Consider the following 24679-nt stretch of genomic DNA (forward strand, 5'->3'; position numbering starts at 1 on the left):
ATTATAAGGTGCCTTAAGCTTCTCATCTGATTATTTCCTAAGGATACATTCTTAAAGAAAAATCACAGGGCCAGGTGGAAGGAACTGATTTAAGATCCTTGGTATACATTGCCAAATTGCCCTCTGGAAAGTTATTTCTTGCTTATAGAAGAAAAGAAATAATCCTTGCTCTCATTCTACTCTAATCATTTTTTATGCAGGATTCCTTTGAACTTTTGAACTTCTTTGGTTTTAGGGCTCAGAACTGTTTATTTTTCAAATACATGTTTCTTTCAGCAGGTTAACAAATTAATCACTTTGTTTCATAGATATCCAAACATTATAAAGCTCCTGTTTTTTCTTAGTAAAGGGTTTGAAATACAACATTTTTTTATTGTATAAACTGTTTCTTTCTAGGGTGAACCAGGGCCAAAGGTGACACGGTCTGGCTGGCCTTAATGCACATGATATAAGACTAATTCCCTCTTTAATAATGCTCTGTTTAGTTTTACCACTGAAATATTCTGTGTAACGCAATTAGAGTTAGATCTCCTTGGCAGAACCAGCCACATTCAAACAAAATGAAGGATGGAGGTAGGTTTTACACAAGGTAATTTGCAGCAGTGTTTTTAGCTCCATCACCGGGCTCCCATAGGCTTCATTTGTCTCACACACGTCCTTACCCACACTAATCCTTTCTTCATCTCTATTTCCTGCTTGATTTTTTTTCAAGTCTTGCTTTTGCTGTCATTTTTCTCCCAGCACACGTTCATCAGTGACCTTCGTTCTCAGTCAGAGTTCATAGTTCACATCGCCAATGCCTCCCTGCAGGGAAAGTTGTATTTGTAGGGTGATATTCATATAAACAGGGGAAGAAAAAAAGGGGGGAAGCTGTGTGCTAATAGTATAAACTCTTCCAGAAAACAATGACCCCCTAACCATCTCATACAGGATTTCTTCAAGCTAAAGTATACCATAGCTTTTGAAATCTTTGAATCCAGTACATATCTTTCTCTTTTCCTGGAGAATTATTGCCCTTCCTTCTTATGAGTCAAGAATAAAGAACACTACCAAGGTTATATTCAATTCTGTAATACCTGAAAGCCTTTGAAATCCTTGCCATCCCTAAAGATATTATGAAATCCATCTTGTGTGCAGTAGACATTCACAGCAGGAAGGAAGGCTGAAGACCAATCTTTTAGGACTGTGGAGAAATTTATTAAATTTGAATTTGTATTAATATACAAATTATCTTAGGAATGCAAAGATAATTTTAAATATGTATCAATATTCAAGAAGCTATACCATGTAAATTGTTTATAACTAATAGTTCACATGTAGATACACTAGTCTACCTATTATCCCATTTCATCCATTCCCTTTTTTTTCTTTTTCAAAAAGAGATTCCTGATCCTACTTCATATTTCACCTCAACTCTATAAAACTTATAATCAACTCCGCACAGATGGCAATTATCCATAACCTTGAGAAGACGAAATCTGTAGGGAGAGGGGACATCACTTTTTAGAACTACTTTTAGCTGTCATGGGGACTATGGAATCCTGTAAAAAACTAAAACGTTGGTTAAGTCTCAAGGATACTGCCTATAACAATTGTAGATCGTCTCTGAGTAGTGGGTAGGGTTTTTGTTGTTGTTGTTGTTGAAGTTTCTATTTGAATTTCTGGCCAGAGTGTGGTAAGAAGATGCACCACCTCAGCTAGTCAAGTTAGAATCATCTTGAGGAGATTTATTTTTAAGTGAGTCAGGACTACCACTATACTGAGAAATGAGAAGATATGTATCTTTAAGTAGTGAGATTTTTACCCTGCAGAGAATATTGATATCATAAGTCAGATTTTTCTTTGCTTGGTGATTATTTCTGTAACTATCTTTGCTTCTTTAGGCATATAGTTGTCCAAGATCTCATGACTTTTTGAAGATGGGTATTTCCTATTTTCCTGCAAAGACAAGAACAGAACCCTGCCCCAACCCTCGTGAGGTTTGCTTACAACCTGTAGGATTGTCACCTCTGTGAATGAACTGTTATTTCACTTTATCAAGAGGTTTCTTCTTTTCAAACTGAATCTTGATTACTTTTGATGGTATCCATAATGTTTCTTCTGTGAAAACAAGAGTGAAAGCCCTTCCCCAGCATAGCACATATCCCAATTTCCATTCTGATGTCAACACATTCTTGAAATACACCAGCTGATTTAATTCAGAAGTTTTTTTCTGTTGTCCAGTGTCTCTCCACAGCTGTTTCCTTTATCACTAGCATTAAGAAAAATTTAAGGTTAATAAGGCATTGAGCAGTCTATCTCTGAGGGTCTTGGTTCCCCTACCTGTTTATTAAGCATTTATTTTATTATTATTAGATCTCTTAGTCCTGTAGAGATTATGTGATATACCCGTAACATGCTTTATGTTACACTATTTTAAAAGCTGTTTTATCTTGCTAGAAACATATGTTGGAGCATAATCAGTTTTAATTTGTGAAGCTATACCCATGACAGCTATAACTTCTAACAGGTGTGTAATTATAGAATCAGCCCTTTCAGAACTCAAAGCAGTTGCCCATTGAAATCATAAATAATGTGTCTATTGTATGGTGCACATATTTTAATTTTTCAACTTTTCAAAAATGAAGCACATCTATTTGTCAAATTTCATTCCTTTGCATACCTTTAAGGTTGCTTCCTGCAGGTAAAGGAGTTTGGTTATAGAAGGAGCAAGTAAGACAATGTTTTATGATTTCATTGTCTTGTTGCCAAGTGATGGAGAAATCCTTTTTTAAACCTTTACTATTGACATGATTTTTTATGAAAATTTGAGGCTTCCAGCACTCTTCCTATTAATAACTGACCAAGTCTATGACCATAGAGAAGGAAAATCCGGAACACACTGAGAACCAAAGTATAGAAAGCACCACATTAGCAGTGTTAGTTTCTTTTCTCATTGCTTTGACAAAATCTAGCAATAAGCAACTTAAGTGAGGAACATTCATTTTGGCTCACAGTTTGAAGGTCCAGTCAAATCATTAAAGGGAACTCACAGTGGAAGGAACATGAGACAGCCAGTCATACTGAATCCAGAGTCCAGAAAAAGAGAAAGAAGGAAGTTGGTGACAGCACTGTTTCTCCCCTTATTCAGTCCTGGAATCTGGACCATGGATGGTGCCTCCCGCACTTAGGGTCTTCCCATCTTAGTTAACCCAATATAGAAGCCTCCTCTCAGACAGTCCCCGAGATATGACTCCTGGGAGAATCTAGAACCTGTCCAGTTGACAAGGCCTGTCTTTCCTGTAAGTCCCACCTTATGGCTAAGGGTGAGTCATTTCTAAGATACAATTTGAGTCTTGTCTAGTTTTCTGTCCTTTCTATAGCCCTATCAAGAAAGTAAAGGTGTATTATACTACCAAGTACTTACTGAATGCTTGGGCTAAGTTTTCAGTTGCTGTTTGCTGCATCTTACTTTTATTAGAAACGGTCATTGTGTTGTGTAGTCTCATGCCTAAGTAACTGAAGCCTGACCTAAGACAATGATGAAAGAGAAAGAAAGACCTGGAGGTGCTGTGGCAGATGGCTTACATATATGTAACTTGGTACTTGAATAGAGGGGAAGCTAAAACATAACCCCTTTATCATTGTTAATGAAAACCCAGTTACTTGTGAAGAATCTAGTGCTATTATGACATTGCCATTTGTGGCCGTGGTAAGTAACAATATTTTTCATAAATTGCTTTTATTAGAAATTGAAATTTAGTCTTTTGCCAACTTTATTTTCTAGCGATATCAGGACATTGTAGCAAGTTATTTTCAAAAGGAAAAAAGTCACATGAAGAAATTAATCAATTTTATTCTATGACACAGTAAAATCATTCTCTAATTCTGAATGCTCTACTAAAAAGTCTCATTTTTCTACTAAATCATTCCATACACCATTACCTATTCTTTAATGCTAAACTCCCGACTCCATACCAAAAGTATTTCAGCACTTGGGACAATTCATGCTGCCCTTGTAATTACAGGCACACTTTTTTTAGGGAGTGTATGGAATTTTAATGGTGATTTTAAACTCTCTAAAGTCAAGTCACTATAGGAATTATAACTTCCAGAATATGTGTGTGTGTGTGTGAATATGTGCAAATGCATGCACATATGCATGCACATGCATACATGTGTGTGATCTTTCGACTAAATGCTAAAGTATTGATAAACATATTTTCATTGCAGTTTAAGTGATGCATACTAAACAATATAGAAATTATAAGATTTTTAAATTTCTACAATTTGCCTTGCAAAACGTAAGAGCTTGTTAAGTGATTCTGACTGTGGCTCAGTATGAAATGTATTCCACAATAGTATCTCAGAATAGACTTTAGAGGGAGTACTATAAATGTACTATTGTGAGCACCGAAGTCAGGCTGTCTGCTTCGAAGCCCAGCTCTTCCCGTAACTGCATGTCACGCTGCCCTATTTCTTCTCTCACTGTCTTTATTTACATGGGGGATGATAAGATTATTAGTGCTCACAGGGATGGTGAGAGGATCAAAGGCATTATGATGCATACAGCGTTAAAATAGCGCCCAGCACACAGTGAGAACTATGTAATCATTCTCCATTAAAATCTTTTAAATGTGACATATTTAGTTTTAATGGTTATCTCTTTCATTAGTTTGTTTTCAGGTGGTTATACGATCTCAGAAAAGTAGATTTCAGTCACCGAGTTTAGTCTCTTCTACATGGTCATTTTGATCTTTGAAGCATTTCAAAACTAACATATCTGACCTTTCTAAAATAATCAGCAAAATTTCTTTCCATACACCAGTGCAAGGTGCACTACTAATAACACAAACCCTGAAATCACAAAACCAGAGGTATCATTTGGTGATAGATGCTGCCATTGCTAGAAAATAAGATTTCATCAGTAGATGGGATGAGGAATTAATAACTTAAATTTTTAAACAAACAATATTATTTTAGACTATAGGATATTTAAAGATGCTATATCACATGAACAGTGTATTTTCCAATAAAAATCCTGAAATGCATTTGCTTGATGTGACGCCATCCCTCAGCTTTCATTACTCTTGGAGAGAAAACTCCCCCTCTTCACGTTTCATGTAGATACAACTACCACATTTCAAGTAATCTTTATGTACAATAATATTATTGGAAGCCTTAATAATAGATATCCATCCAAGTCTTAAGCTAAGTATCCATTTCATTTGGTGTTTTGTGCTTTTTAATTTAAAGTTTTCATAGATTAATAAACCTTTCCTAAGTGACTACTGTACTTACATCATTTCTATTCATCCTTCCTTGAATTTCTATCATATCTCCCCCCCTACTCCCTCTCATGCTCATGACCTTGGCTATAATTTTCTTTGTTTCACACACACACACAGAGAGAGAGAGAGAGAGAGAGAGAGAGAGAGAGAGAGAGAGAGAGAGAGAGAGAAACTGAGTCCATTTAATGATGTTATTATGTACATGTGTTTAGAGTCAACCACCCTTTTCAAGATTGGATAATTTATCACTGGCCACATCCCTAGGGGAAGAAGATGGATTATTCCTCTCTTGCAGTCATTGATTGCTGTAGCTGTCCTCTAGAGACAAGGCCTTCTGAAATTTCCCTTATCTGCTCCGTCATGTCAACAGGTGTTATCATTACTTAGGTCTTGTTTAGGAGACCACAACATCGGGATTTCCTGGTTGCGGCATCTCGCTCCTATCTAGAAGGCACAGCTCAGTGTTAAAGACAAAGGCTCCCGTTTCTAAACGTGTTTTATACTTTTGCACCGTGTCTTTCTTTTACCCCTCTGGCACTCAATAACATTGATAGCAGCATCGGCATGACAGGAAGAGAAAAACCATACTTGTAAAAAGCATTACTGAGCTGTTTTTCAGAGCCTATTACAAAGCCATAGCTTCAGCCCCACAGTACTTTGTCATAAGGGACATGAGTTACATGCGTCTACGTCCATGGCCATAGTTGCCGAAGCTTGATTAATACAGTACTTCCTAACTGCTTTTTATTCTCCATGACTTAAAGCACAGTTGTTACACATCTGTCAACCTGAGTGTGAAATAGAACCAAAGGCACTATTAATTATGCCTTACTTGTCCTGAAAAAGAAAAGTAGCCTTTGTTAAATGCCAACCATCTTACTAACTGTTCTCACCACTTTGATTCTGAGCATCTCTTGAAAATTACTACTGCTTATACGTTTTATGTGGGTACCTGGTGAAGGTTTATTGGATAAATGGTAGAAATCCACTCACAGAAATGGCAGTTGCCTCCCTACAAGTGGTTAAGATATTCCTTTGCCAGGTTTTACTCACAAGTGTCTACCGTTTGGGGAAGGAATAGATGGATAATCCAAAATATAGTAGACTACTACACTTCAGATATATTCATTAAACACTAAACTAATGATTAAAAACATATTAAGGTATTTGTTCATTTCAAAATTGGTTGCTTTTGGTTTTGTTTTCTTTTGGATTTGGATTTTTTAATTGAATGATTTGCAAAATGAAGGTCTGGTCTTTATCCTGCCTTTGTTTTTGTTAATGTCTGAAATGGTTTTTACACTTTCTCTGCAACAAAATGGTCTTATCTAATTGTTTTTATTACTTCACTTTGTCCTTGGATTCCATATTGAATGCCTACCTGTATGTTATTTACTTAGTACAAAATGCCAGGGTAGCAATAATTAGATTCCTTAGCTAGGATAGTATAATGTTTGGACTTAAACGGTGTGTAATATCACTCCTGAGTGTTTCCTTTTTCCTTATTCCTTCTCCCTCAACTGATGTGTTAAAGATGACGGAAGATATCTTTCCTATTTGCCACATCATCAAGATGTGTCCATCCAACTTGTCCTCTGTTTCTACTGTGAACTGATATGGCTGATCACCTAAATACCTCTAAGACACCCACGAGTCCAAAGGACTTGTGGGGATATTTAGCTGACATTCTCTCTCTGTCTCATGTAGCTCCATCTGATAGCTTTATAGGAAAGAAATTAGAAAACTAAAACCTACTTTCAGATCTGCAGGATGCTCCCCTTTGCTGCAGCCCAGTGAGTGACAGGAGAATACAGCTACTGTAGCCCTCCTCCCAATAATCAAATTTCTTGATAGAGACGTGAACATGTTTTTGATGTAACTCATGAATTTTTGGCAAGCTTTATAAAGACTAAATCAATGCTAAATCAGAGGTATTTACAACACCCACAAATTTAATCCAAAGAGGATACTTAAAAGCTCATATAGATCTAAATGATGTTCCCCCAGATGGTGAATTAATGTGATTTTAGCAGGAAGCAAAGTTGCACAAATATGCAGTGTTGAGGCCTCGCACTGGTTTAATGTATCCGAAGCCACCACAGCACAGATGTTGCTTATCACGTTGGTGCCAGTTGCTTGTCTCTCTCTCTCCGCTACAAAGGGAAGAATGGGATTTGGGAGCTCAGGAAAAAAACATGCTTCGTTTTCTTACTAATAATTTGTGAGTAATTGAAGCTTTTGGTGACTCTTATATCGAAATGATTTTTGTTATGTTCTTTTCAGGGTTTGAAAGGTGACTTGGGTCCTCAAGGTCCACCTGGCCCAAAAGGAGAAAAGGTACTGTATCTACCCCTGAGTGTCCCTACCTTGTTTTAAGACCCACCTCCCCAGAAAACTGACTGTAGACTGAATCTAGTTGCACAAACATCTTTTTTATTATTTATTTATTAAAGATTTCTGCCTCCTCCCCGCCACCACCTCCCATTTCCCTCCCCCTCCCCCGATCAAGTTCCCCTCCCTCGTCAGCCCAAAGAGCAATCAGGGTTCCCTGCCCTGTGGGAAGTCCAAGGACCGCCCACCTCCATCCAGGTCTAGTAAAGTGAGCATCCAAACTGCCTAGGCTCCCACAAAGCCAGTACATGCAGTAGGATCAAAAACCCATTGCCATTGTTCTTGAGTTCTCAGTAGTCCTCATTGTCCGCTATGTTCCGCAAGTCCGGTTTTATCCCAGGCTTTTTCAGACCCGGGCCACAAACATCTTGAGATTAATGGAAGGCTGTTATATGAAAATCCTCTAAGCAAGGAAAGCCTTTTGGTTGCTTTAGTGTGAGAGACTGTGTGTGTGCCGCCATAGCTGACATTAACACACGTGTGAAACCTCCTGTTTTCACCTTTGCTTGACAGCATGAGGTGTCCCAACACCACATTAGCAAAGGTGTCCTATGTCAGCAAACTCAGCCAACAACCCCAAGCTGTCACCTTAATGATCAGGCAGGAGGCTTTGGAGGGAAGGAAGCTACCGTCATGCCTCAGCCTTATATTAAATTCTCCATTTCTTGTGTACCACTTTATAAAAGGAGTTTGGCAGTGGCCTCTCAGTGAGAGCTAACAAATATTAAAGGAAAGGGTTGTGTTGAGTAAGGTAAGTTAGCAAAAATGATTTCATGGAAGTTGTACATTCTGCATTTTATTGTCCATGGTCAACAGATGCAGAATTCCTTGTCCATCTTACATATTTCTCTTTGAACTAGAGATGATCGCACAGAGCAATTTTTAGAGACTGATTTTAGTTCCTTAACAACTGTTATTTTAGTGAAATGGTTGCAAAAATAATGAATATACAATGCTATATCTTAAAACTAGAGATAATTGTGTTTAATGAGAAGAAGCGAAAATCCTAGATATAATTGGCATGACAGACCCATGTCACGCTCTACAGGAACATGGACTCCATAATGTTCTAGGCAACAAAAATCACAGGAAAAAACACCCAGGCCCAATGACAGCATTCTCATAAATGAGTAGAGCCCCTGAGACAGCAAAACAGTGCAGTAACACATCATGAGCTAGTGGACACTTTTTCAAAACCTTTGTTTTTAAACCGGGTCTCACTATGTAGCCCTGGCTGGCCTGGAATTTGCTATGTCAAATTAGCCTAGCCTTAAAAATCATTTATATCCTCCTGCCTCTGCCTTTCTAGAGCTGGGAATTAAAGTGTACACCACTGTCACTACAGACACCGTTTTCAAAGACTTTTTAATAGCCAACACACATGTCTGGATTCATGTAGGTCAACAAAGCTATCCTAGCCCTGGAAAACACTCAGATGGAGGAAAAGCCTCTGAATGCCCCAGACACGAGTGGTGCCTACTAAGCAGAACCTAGGAGAGGTGGTGGGAACTGTTCCTTGCAGCTGGAAGGCACGGAGTGGGGGGGACCCACTTATTATTTCTGCTGATGCTCATGCTAACTTTGTCAGAAAAATTATCTGTCACTATGATGCTTCCCAGCTGCTCTGTTGGCAAGTAACCATATTTGGAAAGATAATTTTTTCCTAATTTTGGATTCATAGTCAAAAGAATAGAAAACTAGATTATTTTAGTTTTTCAAAACACGTTTTGCTACCGCAGAAAGCACAAGGGCACACAAGGCGATTTTTATATCATAAACCCTAAGGGGAACATGATAAAGCTCTCATTATGTAGAAAATTTTATCAAAAAAAATCTATTTTTATGTCTTTTCAGATTATGAATTTTGTGGTAGGGAAATGTGGGAGTCTGGGAGGAACTGGGAAGTGTGGGAAAAAGATGATCAAAATATATCATATGAAATTCTTAAAGAATAAGTAAAGACATAAAAAAGATTTATCTGTATGTATTGCTTCTTTCCAGAAACTGAAATAATGTGTAGAAAGGTGCTGATGGTAATTGCAACTTTTCTCTCACCTGTTTTAGGGTGATATGGGACCTCCAGGGCCACCAGCCTCAACTGTAAGTAATCTTAAACCAAAATAAATAAATAAATAAATAAAATGTTCTATTTGCTAACTATACTAGCAAATACAATTTAAGCCGTGTAGTATTACAGGAATTGATAGTGAAATCAGAATATGACTAGCAAACCTTCTCCTTTTACAGATGGGATTCTTCCCTGAACAGTGAAGAACTTGACCCAAGGTCTTAAGATTATTTCCCACAGGAGTCTGTAATCAGTACCTACCTCAAACAATTCTCTACATCCTTACCATGGTTAATACCATGGCTCTGTGTTTGATTGCACATTCTTTTGTAATAAAATATGTGAGTAAATGGGAATAGAAAGTTCTACTTAGTCTAAAAATTCTAAAAGTAACACCAGACATAACCATCCAGTAAGGAGAACATATAGCTCCTCTTCTCCCTTTTCTTTTATTCTCCCCACCCAACCACTTAACATGGTATCACTACTGAGCACCACTGGCTCCCCCAGAACTCGGGAACTCAGTATGTTGCCTAGGCTGGCTTTGAACTCATAAAGAACTGCCTGCCTCTGCCTGCTAAGTGCTGTGGTTAAAGGTGTGTCCCATGATGTCCAGCCAACAGCTACACTTTCCCACTGATAGTTACTTTGCCCCCAAACCTGCCAGAGGGTATTGTTATTTTCCCATGATTCCTTGTAAGAATTGCAAATGATAAAATGGCAAAAGATTCATAAGAAAATGTAATAATGCACACATGATAGGATAGTTATCAATTAAATATCTCATCATATCTTAAGCACTTAATCATAAATATGCAAAATATTTCCATTTGGGTACAACTTATTTTCTACATAGAGCATTAAAGATTCTTGTTTAACTTAAGAAATACTCTAAGCTTAATGGAAAAGAAGAAGGCTTTTTTGTTTTATTTTTTTTAAGATTTATTTATTTATTTATTATACAGTGTTCTGTCTATCTGTATCCTTGCTGGCCAGAAGAGGGTGGCTGTGAGCCACCATGTGGTTGCTGGGAATTGAACTCAGGACCTCTGGAAGAGCAGTCAGTGCTCTTAACCTCTGAGCCATCTCTCCATCCCAAGAAGGCTTTTTTAAAGATCAAGTGTAGATTTGTCAAATTTTGTGTTGATATTATGGATGATATAAATGAAGCATTAAAGTCACTAATATTCGAGGACCCCTGATGACGGTAGAAAGTCAGGGCTTGTAAGAATGTCTCCCAGCACTCTGGATGAAGCATTGCTATCTGTAGAGCACAGGAATTTGAGGAGTTTTGATTTTATACATGTGTAATTTTTTTAGAAGCTGAACACACCAAACGGAATGATAGTAATATCTTGCTCACATTTTCCAACTGGCATTTAAAGAAAAGTTATTTTTTGGTATACAAGAAACTCAAGAAGCCAAAAAAAGGGTCTTACTTAAGAATAGCCAGATTCTTTAAAGTTTTTCTTTTCAAAGTGGAACAAAATGATTTTGAAAGTAACTTTTACATTTTGGAATTAAAACTTTATTTGGCTTCATTTGGAGTTAGGCTTGCTTATCTTGTGCAAGGCATGGCTGCTTTGCTGCAGCTAAGTCAACTACTTCACTCAGTCATTTGATTTCCTAGTCATTTTCAACTTCTGTTTGAAGGCTGATATGTGATCTTTATCATTTCACTTGAAATGGAATTTTGGAGTATCACCTGGGAAATTGTATAGGATTCTATATTCCTTGTGCCTGTTTCATAGCAGCTGAAGCCCTTCTGAACACCCCATGGTGGTCTCTGCCATTCATCTAGGATGCACTTACGGAGATAAAGATAAGATATTTTTGCTTTGTGGTATCTAATGATATGGCAAATCCAAATCCCAATGAAAAGTGTTGCGTTTTAAAAAATGAAATAATAATGTTATATGGGCATTGTTATTTGATAGGCTTGCCATTAGTTCGTTTTCTTATGTAGACAATGAACCGTCATCTATAAATAGGGGTGAATTGAGGTTAATATCAACCTACAAGCTCTAAATATTTAATTCGTCTTATAATGCAGGTTAATATTTTATTAATTGAAGTAACTGATACCAGTCTTTCAGGAAGCCAAAATGACTAACTGTTCTATAATATATTAAACCAGACAATGATACATCAAAGAATTCATCCATAATAGTTCCCAATACCAGCTGTTCACTAAAATCCCCCAGAAAGCTTTAGCAAATTCCAGCATTGGGCCTCTATTACCCCAAATTCTAATTTAATAAGTCTAATGTGGAACCAGTACATTTTTAAAGCCCCACAAATCAAGCTAAATATGAAAATGGAGTGAAAAACCCTTGTTTATAAAAACTGTAGTGAAACAAGCTTTGTTTCTGCCCGCAATTTTTTTTAAAAAAAAATGTTGAAGTACTCTGGTTTTGACATTCGACTTACGGAACAGCAATAAAGAAACATCTCTATCTTGGGGAACCACCTTGGCAAAAATCAAGATACAAAATGGCTTGATTAAGTAGAGGGGGTTAGGTCTAGGAACACCTTTCAATTACAACTTTAATCCAACTATTCAAGTATGCCTGCTGGGTTAGATGTCTTAATGCATCTCAAAATTTAAAGTGCGCAGAAGCCCCCCAAGGAATCTCATTCAAGTGCATGGTTTTATTCTGTAAGTGTGGGGCTGAGACTAGAAATTATATATTCTCAGTAAGTACCTACTTGAAAGCTGAAGGTACCCCCGGTCTATGGCTCCAACAAAGCTTAATGCTCTTTCTGGCTCACCACCTTATTTCACAGGTCAATGGCTCTCCATCTTTACTTCACATTCAAATCACCGCAGGCACTTTTTGAAAAGATGTAACTTTTAGGCTATCGTCTATACCAAGAAGTTAGAACCTCTTGGAAAAAAACTATGCAGTCAGAGGTTAAATTTTCCTAAGGCAACTCCTACATAGTTTAAGAGCCATGGTCTTGAAAGCACACCTAGCGATTTCGGCAACTTCCTCTTGAAATTCTGGAACAAACGTTTTGGAGTCACTCATTAGTATTTGTATAAGAAATAACTAACATGATCACTTTAGAGACTTCTGGGAGAGACTCAACCCTTCAGTAATACCTAATATTTGGTCCTGATGACTTCATTGTGAAGGATAAACTTCAAACTACATATTTGCAATCTACTGGCAAGTCCAACAGGGATTTTTCTATTTCCTAAGCAAATCCACAAGTATTGATAATTCCAAGTCATAGAGTACTAAGGACTATCCGAGTTTACGCTGTTGAGCTGGGGAAGGAGAGTGAACAGGCTGGATTATTTTCCTCACTTAAACCATAGTACTTACTCATTTTGATTTAACATAAAGATTTTTTTAACAATGAATGAAGAGAAATAACAATTGAGCATAATTTCTTTGCATGCAGGAAGTTTGTGCAGGGCTAAGTTTATTGCAGTTATTTATCCCAGTGAATCATTGTGCTTTGGCTATTGGCTCAAGTAAAACCACATTGTAAATAATTCAAAACAATATCCAAAACCATCTATTCTCATTGACAGTATTTTTATTTCTTATTTGGACTTTTCTAACTTCTCACATATAACTATAACTGGTTCTCAGTGAAGAAAGCGGATAAAGAAGGGACAGGAGCCAAATTTGCAAGAAAAAGAGAAAAGCTGGTGCAATGGAATGAAGGACAGAACCCTGGAAGCAGATTCGCTAGAGAAGCCCAATTGCAGCAGTTCTTATGCTCTCGGCCACCCGCAGCCACCGACTGTTTCTCCTTGTACAGGACACCTTAGAAAATAGGGAGGACAGGGCTGACAAGATTGACCAAAATGGCACTGCTGTTTCCACAGACATTCTATGCCAAATTCATTCTTGGCTTAGTGAACATATTCATGTTCAGATTCCAGAGTTGAATCCCTATGATAACATTTGGCATCTGTAGGTTCATCTTCACAGATCATACAGACAGAATTCCAAAGTTACCATGTGAGAGGAGAAATAGTTACCCAAAACCAAATAGACAAACAAAAAAATCAGGATGTGGAGGAAGAGAAAGAAGGCCAACAAGGAAGGAAGAAAAAGAAGAGAAGGAAGAAAGGATAAAAGGAAGGAGGAGAGAGGGAGGAAGGAAAAAAAGGAATAATTTGGGAACTAAAAGCATAAAGATGAGTTACCCCCATGACTCTTCTATCCTTAACCTTAAATTATTCTATCAGTCTCCTTGGCTTTACAAATCTGAATGATGATTTTTGACATTATGAGAATAAAGTTTCAAACCTTCCCAGATGCCTTATTAAAAGCTTTCCCAGATTATTCCAATAACAAAACATTAAGGAACAACCTCAAGAACAACCCAGTAAATCTGAGAGTGGAACAATCTACAAAACCTTGCCCAAGAATCTTCTCTAAATACTTAAACACAAAGGAAAGTTACTCTCCCTTCTTCAACACATATCAACTAACAGTATGTCCTCAGATAGGTCTCCATAGTCCTTGTCCCTCCACAATAAGAAAAAATTGATATTATAATTTATAATTACATCATTTGTTCCCTTCCCTTTCCTCCCTCAAAACCTCCCATATACACATACTTGCTTTCTTTCTAATTTATGACGTCTTTTTTCATTAACTGTTGTTTAAACACACACACACACACACACACACACATATATATATATATATATATATATATATATATATAATATATTAAATATTCAAGTACAACCTGACCAAAGAGAGCAATAGACATAATAACATGAATAGAAGAAAACTCAAGAGGCCTCAGTCCTACACAAAAAAACTACAGGCAGCTGAAGAATACTGAGAATGGGAGAAATGATCTTCACTAGAAGAAAGCACACCAATTGGTTGTCCAGTACTAAATGGTCAACCTTGAAAATATGCTTGAATTTTTAACTGCCCCAATCTTGTGCAGGTCTTGCGAAAGTAAACATGACCACTGTGATTTCATGTCCAGAGGACCACACTTCGCAGCCCCCATCCCTATCTTAGATTCTTTCTTAACACTCTAAGACATTCCCTGGGCCTGTAGAGAAGTGGATTGATAGAGTCCCGCCTATACCCAAGCTCTTGTACTACATTTAGTCTCTGTACTCAACACGTCTAGTAACACTTCTGTGTTACCCACTACCCACTGCAGTTACAAATTTCTCTGACCAAGGTTGGGAGCAGAAAAAAAAAGAAAGAAAAATATTTTAAACTTTAAAACATCAATACAAACATTTAAAAGGTAGTTTAAGAACAGGACCACTTAGAAATCAATACCACTAGGCCTATGAATTCCATATTCTTGGGGCTTGGCTATGCTTAAAACACCAGCCATGAATCTTTCCTGTAGAGCAGCCTTCAAATGCAGTCAGCGGGAAACTGGTCACTGCCCTAAGCATTTTGACCAGTATGGCACCCGTGGAAACATCTTGGCTGGCATGTCAATATTGTAGCATGCAGTATTCAGTACTGGGCAAGACTATTGGTGCCCTTTCTCCCCCAGCATCCTGCATAGTACATTATAGCACTATGAAAGACAATCAGCAGAGAGAGTTTCTTCTTTTTAATTTCAAGATTAATCCCTCTGTAGCCTACAACCAAACTGTGTGGTGTCTTCAGCACTAGGGTCTTGCCATCTAGCTAAAATAGATAATCAAAAGCAATGGCAATAGTTTCTGTTGCTTCCAGTATCTCTTGGGCGTCTCTGGCCAATAACTTGTAGGGAAGTAACTGCTACCCATTGAGCAAAGAGTTTCTATAGCCAAGATTGAAATCAGCACAACTCTATAGATACAGATCAATATTTAATAAGCAATTTGACAGCATGACCATTTAGAGAAAACAATAATAATAGGTTGTTGTGGCCTGTGATCTCTCCAACCATAGGCTTTTGTCCAGTTTAGAATAGCAAGCATGCATTCCCTCCTGTTTAATGAAGAATATGAGACATAATGGACACTATATTTATTATTTAATGTAGACAGCATTATTAACCAATGATACCGCCCTAGATATTTCTAAATAAGAAAAATATTATTAGATGTCTACTGTTGTCTTTTTACTCTAAAGAGTCACTATATTGATAATAATGTGTACTTACTACATGTCTATGTTATAGGCATGTTCTTAAAGTCATGTTGGGCTAGATGTTTCCCATACATGCTATTCTTGTAGGAAAAAGTATTTGATGTGTGCTGATACTCATCAGGTTTTGAGGTTTATTTGTGAGGATATTGTAGGTTAGATTTATTTATTCTTTTTAGCTGACTTAGAATCTTCCAATAGGTAGAAAACTTTTGCATGAATAAATATGGATTAATTTTCCTGTTGTTGATGTTTTCATTTGATAACAATGTATGAATCGTTCTGCGTTTATCTCTCATGAACATGAGTGTTCTTGGCTATATACCTACAAGTAAAGTCATTGTGTGATAAAGAATGTCTTTTGTCCGACTTAACAAGATACTGTCTAATTCCCCTCCCCAAAGTAACTACACAAATTACTGGCTTGTCAATTTATGAGAATTCTAAAAGCAACTACATTTCAACAATATTTAACACTGTTAAATGTTTTATTTTTAGGACTCTCAAAACCCTGTAACATATTCAAATACTTATGGGACTTTGGATTATAATATGGAAGACATTACAAATCAATAAGAGAATAAGAAAAAGAACAGACCACCCCAAACATTATATAGAGACAGTGGTTTTTCTAAAAAGCAGAAAAAAATATGTTACTCTCTCATATTTTTCCATGCTGGCAAATACTTATGACCTTAGTAAGATATCAGATTTGTTTCTATTGTCTCATATATTTCCTCATAGTTAGCCATATGTTCTCATTTTAGAACGATTTTCTCATCTTTCCAAAATGTCCTCGTATGACACAAGCATGGACGCTCACAAGTTTCATATTAAATACGATCTTTTTGTTTCTTGTTTTCTGTTTGATGTTTTATGGAGGTTTAGAGAATATTGGATAAAGAAGAGAGTAGGGCTGGCCTTTTTGCATCTTAGTGTGCCAGAGTTTTATATTTTATGATTGTTTTGTTCTGATTTTGGATTTGGCAAAAAGAAATCTCTTTCTACTTTATTTGGCAAACTTTTTACATAGCCTACATGTTGAACTTGTGGTCTTTTCTGCATATGTTAAAATAGATATATATTCTTTTTTTTTAAACACCTCAATATAGTAAACTACCTTATATATTTTCTGAGTGAATGTCATCTCACTGCCTAGTATAAGTCCTACTTTGCCTTGATGAATATCTTTAACACATTAATGAAAGATGTGGGCTTTGGTCTGACCACTTATTTGAAGCCTCTCCCCTCTCTTCTAGGTTCTATTATTTATGATAAGAACTCACCAATCATAATGTCCCAGTTTTCATAGACAGCCTTCATTATGTTTCATCAATTTTAGGTATTTAGTAATGATGCGGTTATGTGTACATATGTTTAACTTTGTCCTAAATAGTTTCAGAAATTTTCAACTTATATCTTTCATATAACTTGAGAAAATTTGGTCATTTCCAATATGTCTTCTGTTCTAATATCTCTTTTTCTCTTTTGAGATATCAGTTCCATATAGTTGGGTTTTAAAATAGTGTTCTACTTATCTACTAACCTCTGTCCATTGTTATCATTCTTTTTTTCCTTCTTTTGAAGTGACAATTTCTATTGCACTGTTGTCAGGTTCACCAATGTTTGGTTGTCTTTGATCTACTGTTGAATCATCAAGTGAAGCTTTTAATATAAAATTGGAAAGGCACAGCAGAAGCTGAAAACATTCCAGGGTCTAGGGTCTCGGGGGCCATGCCTGTCTGAGATTCATTCATCAGGGAGTCACATCCTGGTGGGCTGACACCTTGCACTTCAATTGCCACCTGCAGCTCCTGTGACATGGCCACCAGCACCTGTGAGTGATGAGTTAGAGGAATACTGTCGTAGCTTGCTTTCTGTGCTGTGATAAGCACCATAACCAAAGTAACCTGGAAAGGAAAGCATTTATTTCATCTGACAGTGGAAGTTAGGGCAGGAACTCAAAGGCAGGAGCCTGGAGGCAGGAACTGAAGCAGAGGATATGGAAGAATGTTTCTTACCGGTTTGTTCCCCATGGCGTTCCTAGCCTACTTTCTTACTCAGCACATCCCAGGGTCATCACTAGTGAGGAGCACTTCCCAAAGTGTGCTAGACCCTCACACATTAATAATGAACCAAGAAGCTTCCTTACAGACACACTAGTGAATGATCTGATGGAGGCAATCCTCAATTAAGATTCCTATCTTTCACATAGGTCTGGATTTGTGTCAAGTTGGCCCAAACTAACCAGCACACATCCTGTATTCTCTTCTATTTCTCTTCAGTCCAATAATAGTTTTAATGAACTACATCAATTGAATTTATTTTATAATTTTTTTTCTTTCTGGTTGGCACTAGCTCTAACCTTACTTTTTAAAAATTTCCCCATAAATTGGAGAGGATCAGCAGAGATTTGAACAGTATTTATAATCAGAATCTGTGGCAAACTTTTCTTCAGGGCTTTGTAAACCCTTCCCCTTGACTTTCCAGGGATGACCTTTGCCCAAAATGCTAAACTTGAATCTTTCAATTTAGCTGCCTGCCGGCTTTTCTTTCAGCTACTGTGTAACTCAGATATGACCTTGTGTTCAGACTAAACTTCTTAAAAATAAGAAAATAGTCCCCATGCTGCTTAAGTTTTCAAATATTGACTCCGGTTCTGTATCTCCCTACATTTCCAGTTTATTCAAGTGATTGTTAGCACGAACACACACGCAAACACACACACACACACCATACTTTATACAATTTACATATTAGATAAAGCTCTAGTAGAATGATTTAACATTGTTTTAAATAGGAAAAAAATGATCAAATTTTCATATTATAGAAATCCTTCATCCTAGGAAAAAAGTCTTTATTTCACTTATTTTAAGAGTCGGTGCAATGGCTGCATTTATTGGCTCACTGTCCCTAACTCCTATGAGCTAATGATCAAAGGAACAAAAGCAGGAAAGCCAGCTTTCACAAGTGCACTCAAAGAGATATGCATGATTGATTCTTCCTGGATTTCAAAATTCACAACTAAATTCACATAGTAACCAGGAAAAGATAAGCAAAAATTATAATGAAATTAAAACTAGAAAAAAATAGCTTATTTCCTTACTACTACACTCCATCCTTTTGCCTACACTGCATCCTTTTCATCATCTGTATCTTTATATTTGGTCCATAGTTGATAATCATCTGGGTATTGGTCCAATAGGAACTGACAGGCCATTTATGGAAACATGGCACATATTTATGTAATAGTGAATTGTATGTACTTTTCTTAGTCGTGTTGACTATTTAAACATAAGTTTTGTGTGCTTACTTCTTTTATTAACCTTACCTTTGAAAACCCTGCAGGGTCTGACTGCTTCTCATGTTCTCTTCCACTCCCACTGACACTTAATTGTTACCATGTGCCTCGAGGTTATTTCAGTCAACCAATCTGCCATTTCCCTGCACTTCCTTTTGTCTTCCTAGAGACTTCTTTTTTCTACTAGGAGTTTTCTACGGTGGTACCACACACACTAAGAAAAAACCGTTTTACCACCGAGTCCTTGTTCTTATGCCATTTCTTAACGCACAAAACAGAACATCCCTGGTCACTCTTCTGTTCAAAACCTCCACTGTCTTCTCCTGCTGTGATCTAAAGTAACATCCACATGTAGTACAATGGCCTACAAAGCCTTACAGAATTAAATTCTCACCTGAGTTTCTGAAATTGTGTTTTTATTTTCTTTCTGATGTCATAATATCCCTCTCTGCCTGTCTTCTCCCCCACTTCCAGGCATACTCCCGCCGTAGGAACTTCACTTCTCTTTGCTCCCCTGATGAATACATAGACAACTTCCTTGCCCATGGACACTTTCTGTTTACCCATCATCCTCTCAATGACCGCATAGGCTACCCTTCTCTTGAAAGGACACGAGTTTCTAATACCCATCATTATGGTCCATATTTTCTTATTTCTCATTTTTTCTGATGCTCTAATGTATTCAGAACTTGTGTTTATTACATTTACTTTGTTTTCACTTTTCTTCTCCATTTGAATATTAACTCCACAAAGACAAGAGTTTTTTAAGAGTTCTGCTCATTGACAAACAGCACAATAAGAGTTAGACACAGCGAGACATTGAATATAAGTGTTACAATGACCTACTTAGAAAAGTAATTTATTTGGAATTCCAAGCATATCTAGCATTGCTTGACATATTGTTTGCCCTCAAGAAGTGACTGGAATTTAGTGAATATTATCTTTTGGCAATTTTTTAATGTTATATTAGCTTTAGTAATTTAGCTTGCCAGATTCTTTCTACTCTGACAGAGTTTGTATAAATATTAGCTCTTACAAAAGATTTGGGTAAAACTGGTAAAGTGGCACATTTTAAAGGACTTTTCTCAAACTGACTGTTTTTAACTCCTCAAGGTAATTTATTCATTGAGGCTTTCTGCTTCTTCTTAAGCCACTTTCTCAGAAAGTTGTCCACTATTCAGGTTTTTAAAAGCAAGATAACAACCAGATGTAATGGATTGCCCTACCGCTGGACATTGACTCTGCTCAATGTTCTCAGATTCACAGGGAATGGAAGGGTGAGTCAATGTTGAATTCTAATCCCTGTGATATGTCTGGTAATTATTAAAGTATACACTGGATAAGTCTTTGGCCTACAGTTTATACAAGCTTTACATATGGTTTATAGTAAATCGTAACCATATCTACTCATTCACTTCTTAGCACTTCGCTGAACTCTTAGAAGGGAAATAGAGTAGTCTATCAAAATCTCAAACAAACTGCTATCAGCTGACTGCTTTTGCTTTTATTAGCCCAAATAAAGTCAAATAAATTCAAATAGTGCCATGATTCTAGCTGAAATTTTCTAATTGAGTAGATTATTAACAAAGAATAACTCCATATGAATGTATCTTTCATATTGATACACACATTTAAATTATGAGTTTAAGAACTGTGTCTAATTCAGAGTTTTCCTTGACTTTCCTGGCTACCACTAGAACAGAAACGGTGTTATTTCTGATATCGTTGCCAAATACTGATGCACAATAGATATCATTTAGGGTAAGAGTTCTAAATAGCCTAATAAGCAATAATAATTTATCTTATGAATTATTTAAAAGAGTAGGTTGGGAAAACCATTTGCAGAGTCAGTTTGTTTCTAAGGTATCACATCCTTATGATAGGAAAACTATGTACTTAATATCAAGATGTTTTAAAGACCTAATTACCACTGAGTTTAAAGTATCTCTTCGGCTGGTATTTATAATATACAAAGAAGGTAACATCAAGTCTAAATGAGAATATTTTTATTATAAGTATTAAGAGTTGCTTGACTGAGATGTAATTTATCTAAGTTATTAGGAAACATGAAGATTTTTACTTTGAAATCTCCTCTTAAAGTTAGTGATTTCCCTGTTTGTTCATATTGTTTGAATTATGACAAGCGATATTAGCTTTTTCTTACATTTGATTAGATGTAAACCCTTATATTTAAATACAGTTATCACTTGCCATTAATTTTATATAAATATGGAGTTGTTGTGTGCGGGCTCTTAAACTGTGGATGTTCTGTGTTCTTCCTACCTTCATGATTAATCAGATTCCCTTTAAGTAAAAAAAAAAAATGTCACTGCTGTTTTGAACTGGGGGGTTTACTAAAACACCCAACAGTGGTTTCAAAAACAAGATAGGGGCTATGACTGAAATGAGACAGTTGGCTGGCCCTCTCCTCCCCGGCTCCCATCACTTCTGGCTTCTGCATGTCATGTCAGAAGAGAGACAGGTGAGGAAGACACAGAGTGCTATTTCATGTAATATATATCCTAATTTTAGTCCCCAGGAATATGACTGTGTTGCTCTGGCCCTGTCTCACCGGCAAGTTATTAAATACTCCTCCACATGGCACCATATGCTTAGACAGAGGCCAAAGGTTAAGTCAGTCAGCAGCAGAGGTGCCTCATCCGTGCTCACTAAATGATATTTGATTACCAGCTCCCTGGGGCCCAGATAAACCCTACTTAAGTGAAAACGAGGCACTGAGAAGGCAGAGAGAGGGAGAGCCCTAAATACTGTAGGCAAGTGAGAGAAATTTTCAGCTGACCATTTATAAATAAAATGGCACTCCGTTAACAGATGACCTGATGCCCAGATCATAAAGCACACACACGGAAGTCTTGACATAATTCTTTCTCTGAGGCGGCATGTGAAAAGACAATTCTTCAGCAAGTGATGCAGAATCTTGCCCACCTTCCTCCCTCGCTTGAATGCTTAGCACACATAGACACTGTAATAAGCACGGGGAACACAGGGAACACAGGGCCAGCCTTGCCTTTGGCTGGTTAAACAACCACTTAGGTAAAGTCGGAGCCTTTTTCAATCATGATTGGCAGCTAATATGCAAGTAGTCTACAAGCATTTATTCAACTGTAGTTAGGTGGTACTATATACAGACATTTAGTTATTTCCAAGGAAATTGGTTATTTATAAACGTTTACTTTGTAATATAAGATGTTACTTGCATTAGAGTTACAAACTCACCTACTAAATAATGCTTTCTTATTGAATTCCCAAAAGAGCTATGGTGAGCTCTTTTTAGCAAAAGTTTTGTTATATAGATTTCAGCTAAAATACTTTTTCTGTTCTGACTAGACCCAACATCTATCTGCTCTATAGTGTATATGTGCCATAGATATCACATGTACACATATGTCTTCATATTATAGCATAAGTGAGGGGTCATTCTACTTAAGATTACTTTCATCTTTGATATAATGAACTGAACTTTTGGCCTGTTTTTTTTCAATCACTAAACTTACATGAATAACATTTGTCCTAAAATCATTTTTAACTCTCCTAAAATCATTTTAAATCATTGAAACTAGTGATCCAACTCAATATTGGAATTTTTTAGAGCATCTTTGAGCTATTGGGAAAATAAGTAGAAATGCTTTAACACATTTTTTTTTAATCGGTGCTTTAGGGAGCTGTAGGGATGGTTCCGTGGCTACGATCACCTGCTGGTCTTTCAGAGGACCCTGGTTCAGTTCCCAGCACCCACAGGGCAGCTCACAAGTATTTTGATCTCCCGTCCCAGGATATCCGATGCCCTCTTCCAGCCTCCACAGGCTGCGAGCATATGCGGTGCACAGACACATGCGAAGGAAGAAAACAATACACGCAAAATAAGAGTAAAGATAAATTTTAACGTCTTACTTTTAAAAACATGTGTTTTTTAAATTTGCAAGTCAAATATTTCTGTAAGTAAATTAGTTTATCAGAATAGGACCTGCTTGGATGGGTAAAAAAAAAGGTATGGAAATGGTGCAAACACACTACTCATGGACAAAAAAAGAATTTCAAGAATGCAAATAAAAAATAGAAACTGCCTAGATTTAAACTACTTTTATATATTTTGCAGAAATACAGACAAGTCAAATGCTTAAAGGTTTTGAAAGATTTATGCTTTAGCCTCAGAGAAGATTTATGTTTTTGAAAACATACAGTCAGCTTGCTTGACATGGGCATGATTTATATGTCTTTTATTAGATGAATGACTTGACAGTAGCTTATCCTGCCCTTCACTTTACACTTTGCTTCTTTCTCCGAACGCATTTTGAATTGTTTTCATCAAACATCTAAATTACACATTTTAAACCTCAACAGTTCACTTTACTAAAAGTGAAATAAATTGGCATGTTGGGACTTTTATGATAGCCTATTTTATCTCATGTTAAAGAAATGCTAAGCAATCTACGGAAATGAAGGAAAATATACCTCAAATGCATTAGAGAATTATAAAGTGAGCAAAAATTTATGGGCACCAGTGCATACAATTCAAGCTATTAATCTACATCAAAATTAGTCAAATTCCATCCCATTCTGTTAAAGCGTTTTAAAAAAATGTGTAGGGGAGCCTCATGTTGATTGACAAAGTGGGACTTTATCAGTGCGCACCCTCTCTCAGGAATAGAATCAGATTCTCTCTGATTACTTATTCCACCCATTTGATAACATAGCAAGAACTCATCCAGGGTATTTTAGGCAATATATTGACATGAGTTTGAAGCTGGCCATACGTCTTAATCATCTATGTCTAAGTTTCATCATTTACAAAATGTAATTTCTTGTGCTTTACAATATTGTAGTTAAATGAGGTGCTATATTAAACATTTTAAAATAATAACTTGCTCCCCAAGCCACTGTTTAACACTTATTCATGGTTATTATTATTATGCTGATATGAACCACAAATAAATATTAGTATGTGTGAAGGTAAATGATTTTTATGAAACAATTTCTAAAAATGTTTTAAAATAATTTTCATAAAAATCACATTGTCTAGGTAAAATTTATTTCATCTTAAGAAAACTATTGAATGTAAGATGAATCCACTCCAGGTGTTTCTTCTTTTTCCATCAACAGTATGATCTCTAAGAGGACGTGATTCTTGTCTATCGAATGTATAGCTGCATCTCTCAGGATTAACAGTGCTGAATGCAATCTAGGTATTCAACATTATTTCTTCATAGGTTAAAAAAGCAAATACATTTCACCACACTGACGAACATAATATTATAATGTAATCCATTCCTGCACTGAAAGCAACCCTCCCCCCCAGGAAATGTAAAATACTGCCTTGAGCATCACATGGAAGTGCATTAAAGCTAATTAAATTTGGACAAGTGATGGACTTCTCCTGCACCAAAACTTTTCAGCAGTAGCAATGCTGATGTCAGTTATTACGAAACTTGTGTCTGCTTGATTTCAAAGCCATGTTTTGGAGTAAATAGTATTGTCTCCTTGATTGGAAAATCCTACCATCTGTTAAATATCCTGCATGTGTAATCAGGGCTTTATATGTTTA

General features: G+C 36.6%; 1 protein-coding gene across 2 annotated transcripts in view; it reads left to right on the top strand.

The window, feature by feature from the left end:
* Col19a1 (collagen type XIX alpha 1 chain) overlaps nucleotides 1–24679 on the top strand; it is a 310539-nt gene that overhangs the window by 124118 nt on the left and 161742 nt on the right. For both annotated transcript variants that reach the window (XM_075980561.1, XM_075980562.1), the window contains 2 exons: nucleotides 7554–7607; nucleotides 9726–9761. In XM_075980561.1, the coding sequence (XP_075836676.1) occupies nucleotides 7554–7607; nucleotides 9726–9761 (90 nt within the window). The remainder of the gene's footprint in view (nucleotides 1–7553; nucleotides 7608–9725; nucleotides 9762–24679) is intronic.

The sequence above is a fragment of the Microtus pennsylvanicus genome, chromosome 7 (assembly GCF_037038515.1).
Source record: "Microtus pennsylvanicus isolate mMicPen1 chromosome 7, mMicPen1.hap1, whole genome shotgun sequence".
NCBI lineage: Eukaryota > Metazoa > Chordata > Mammalia > Rodentia > Cricetidae > Microtus > Microtus pennsylvanicus.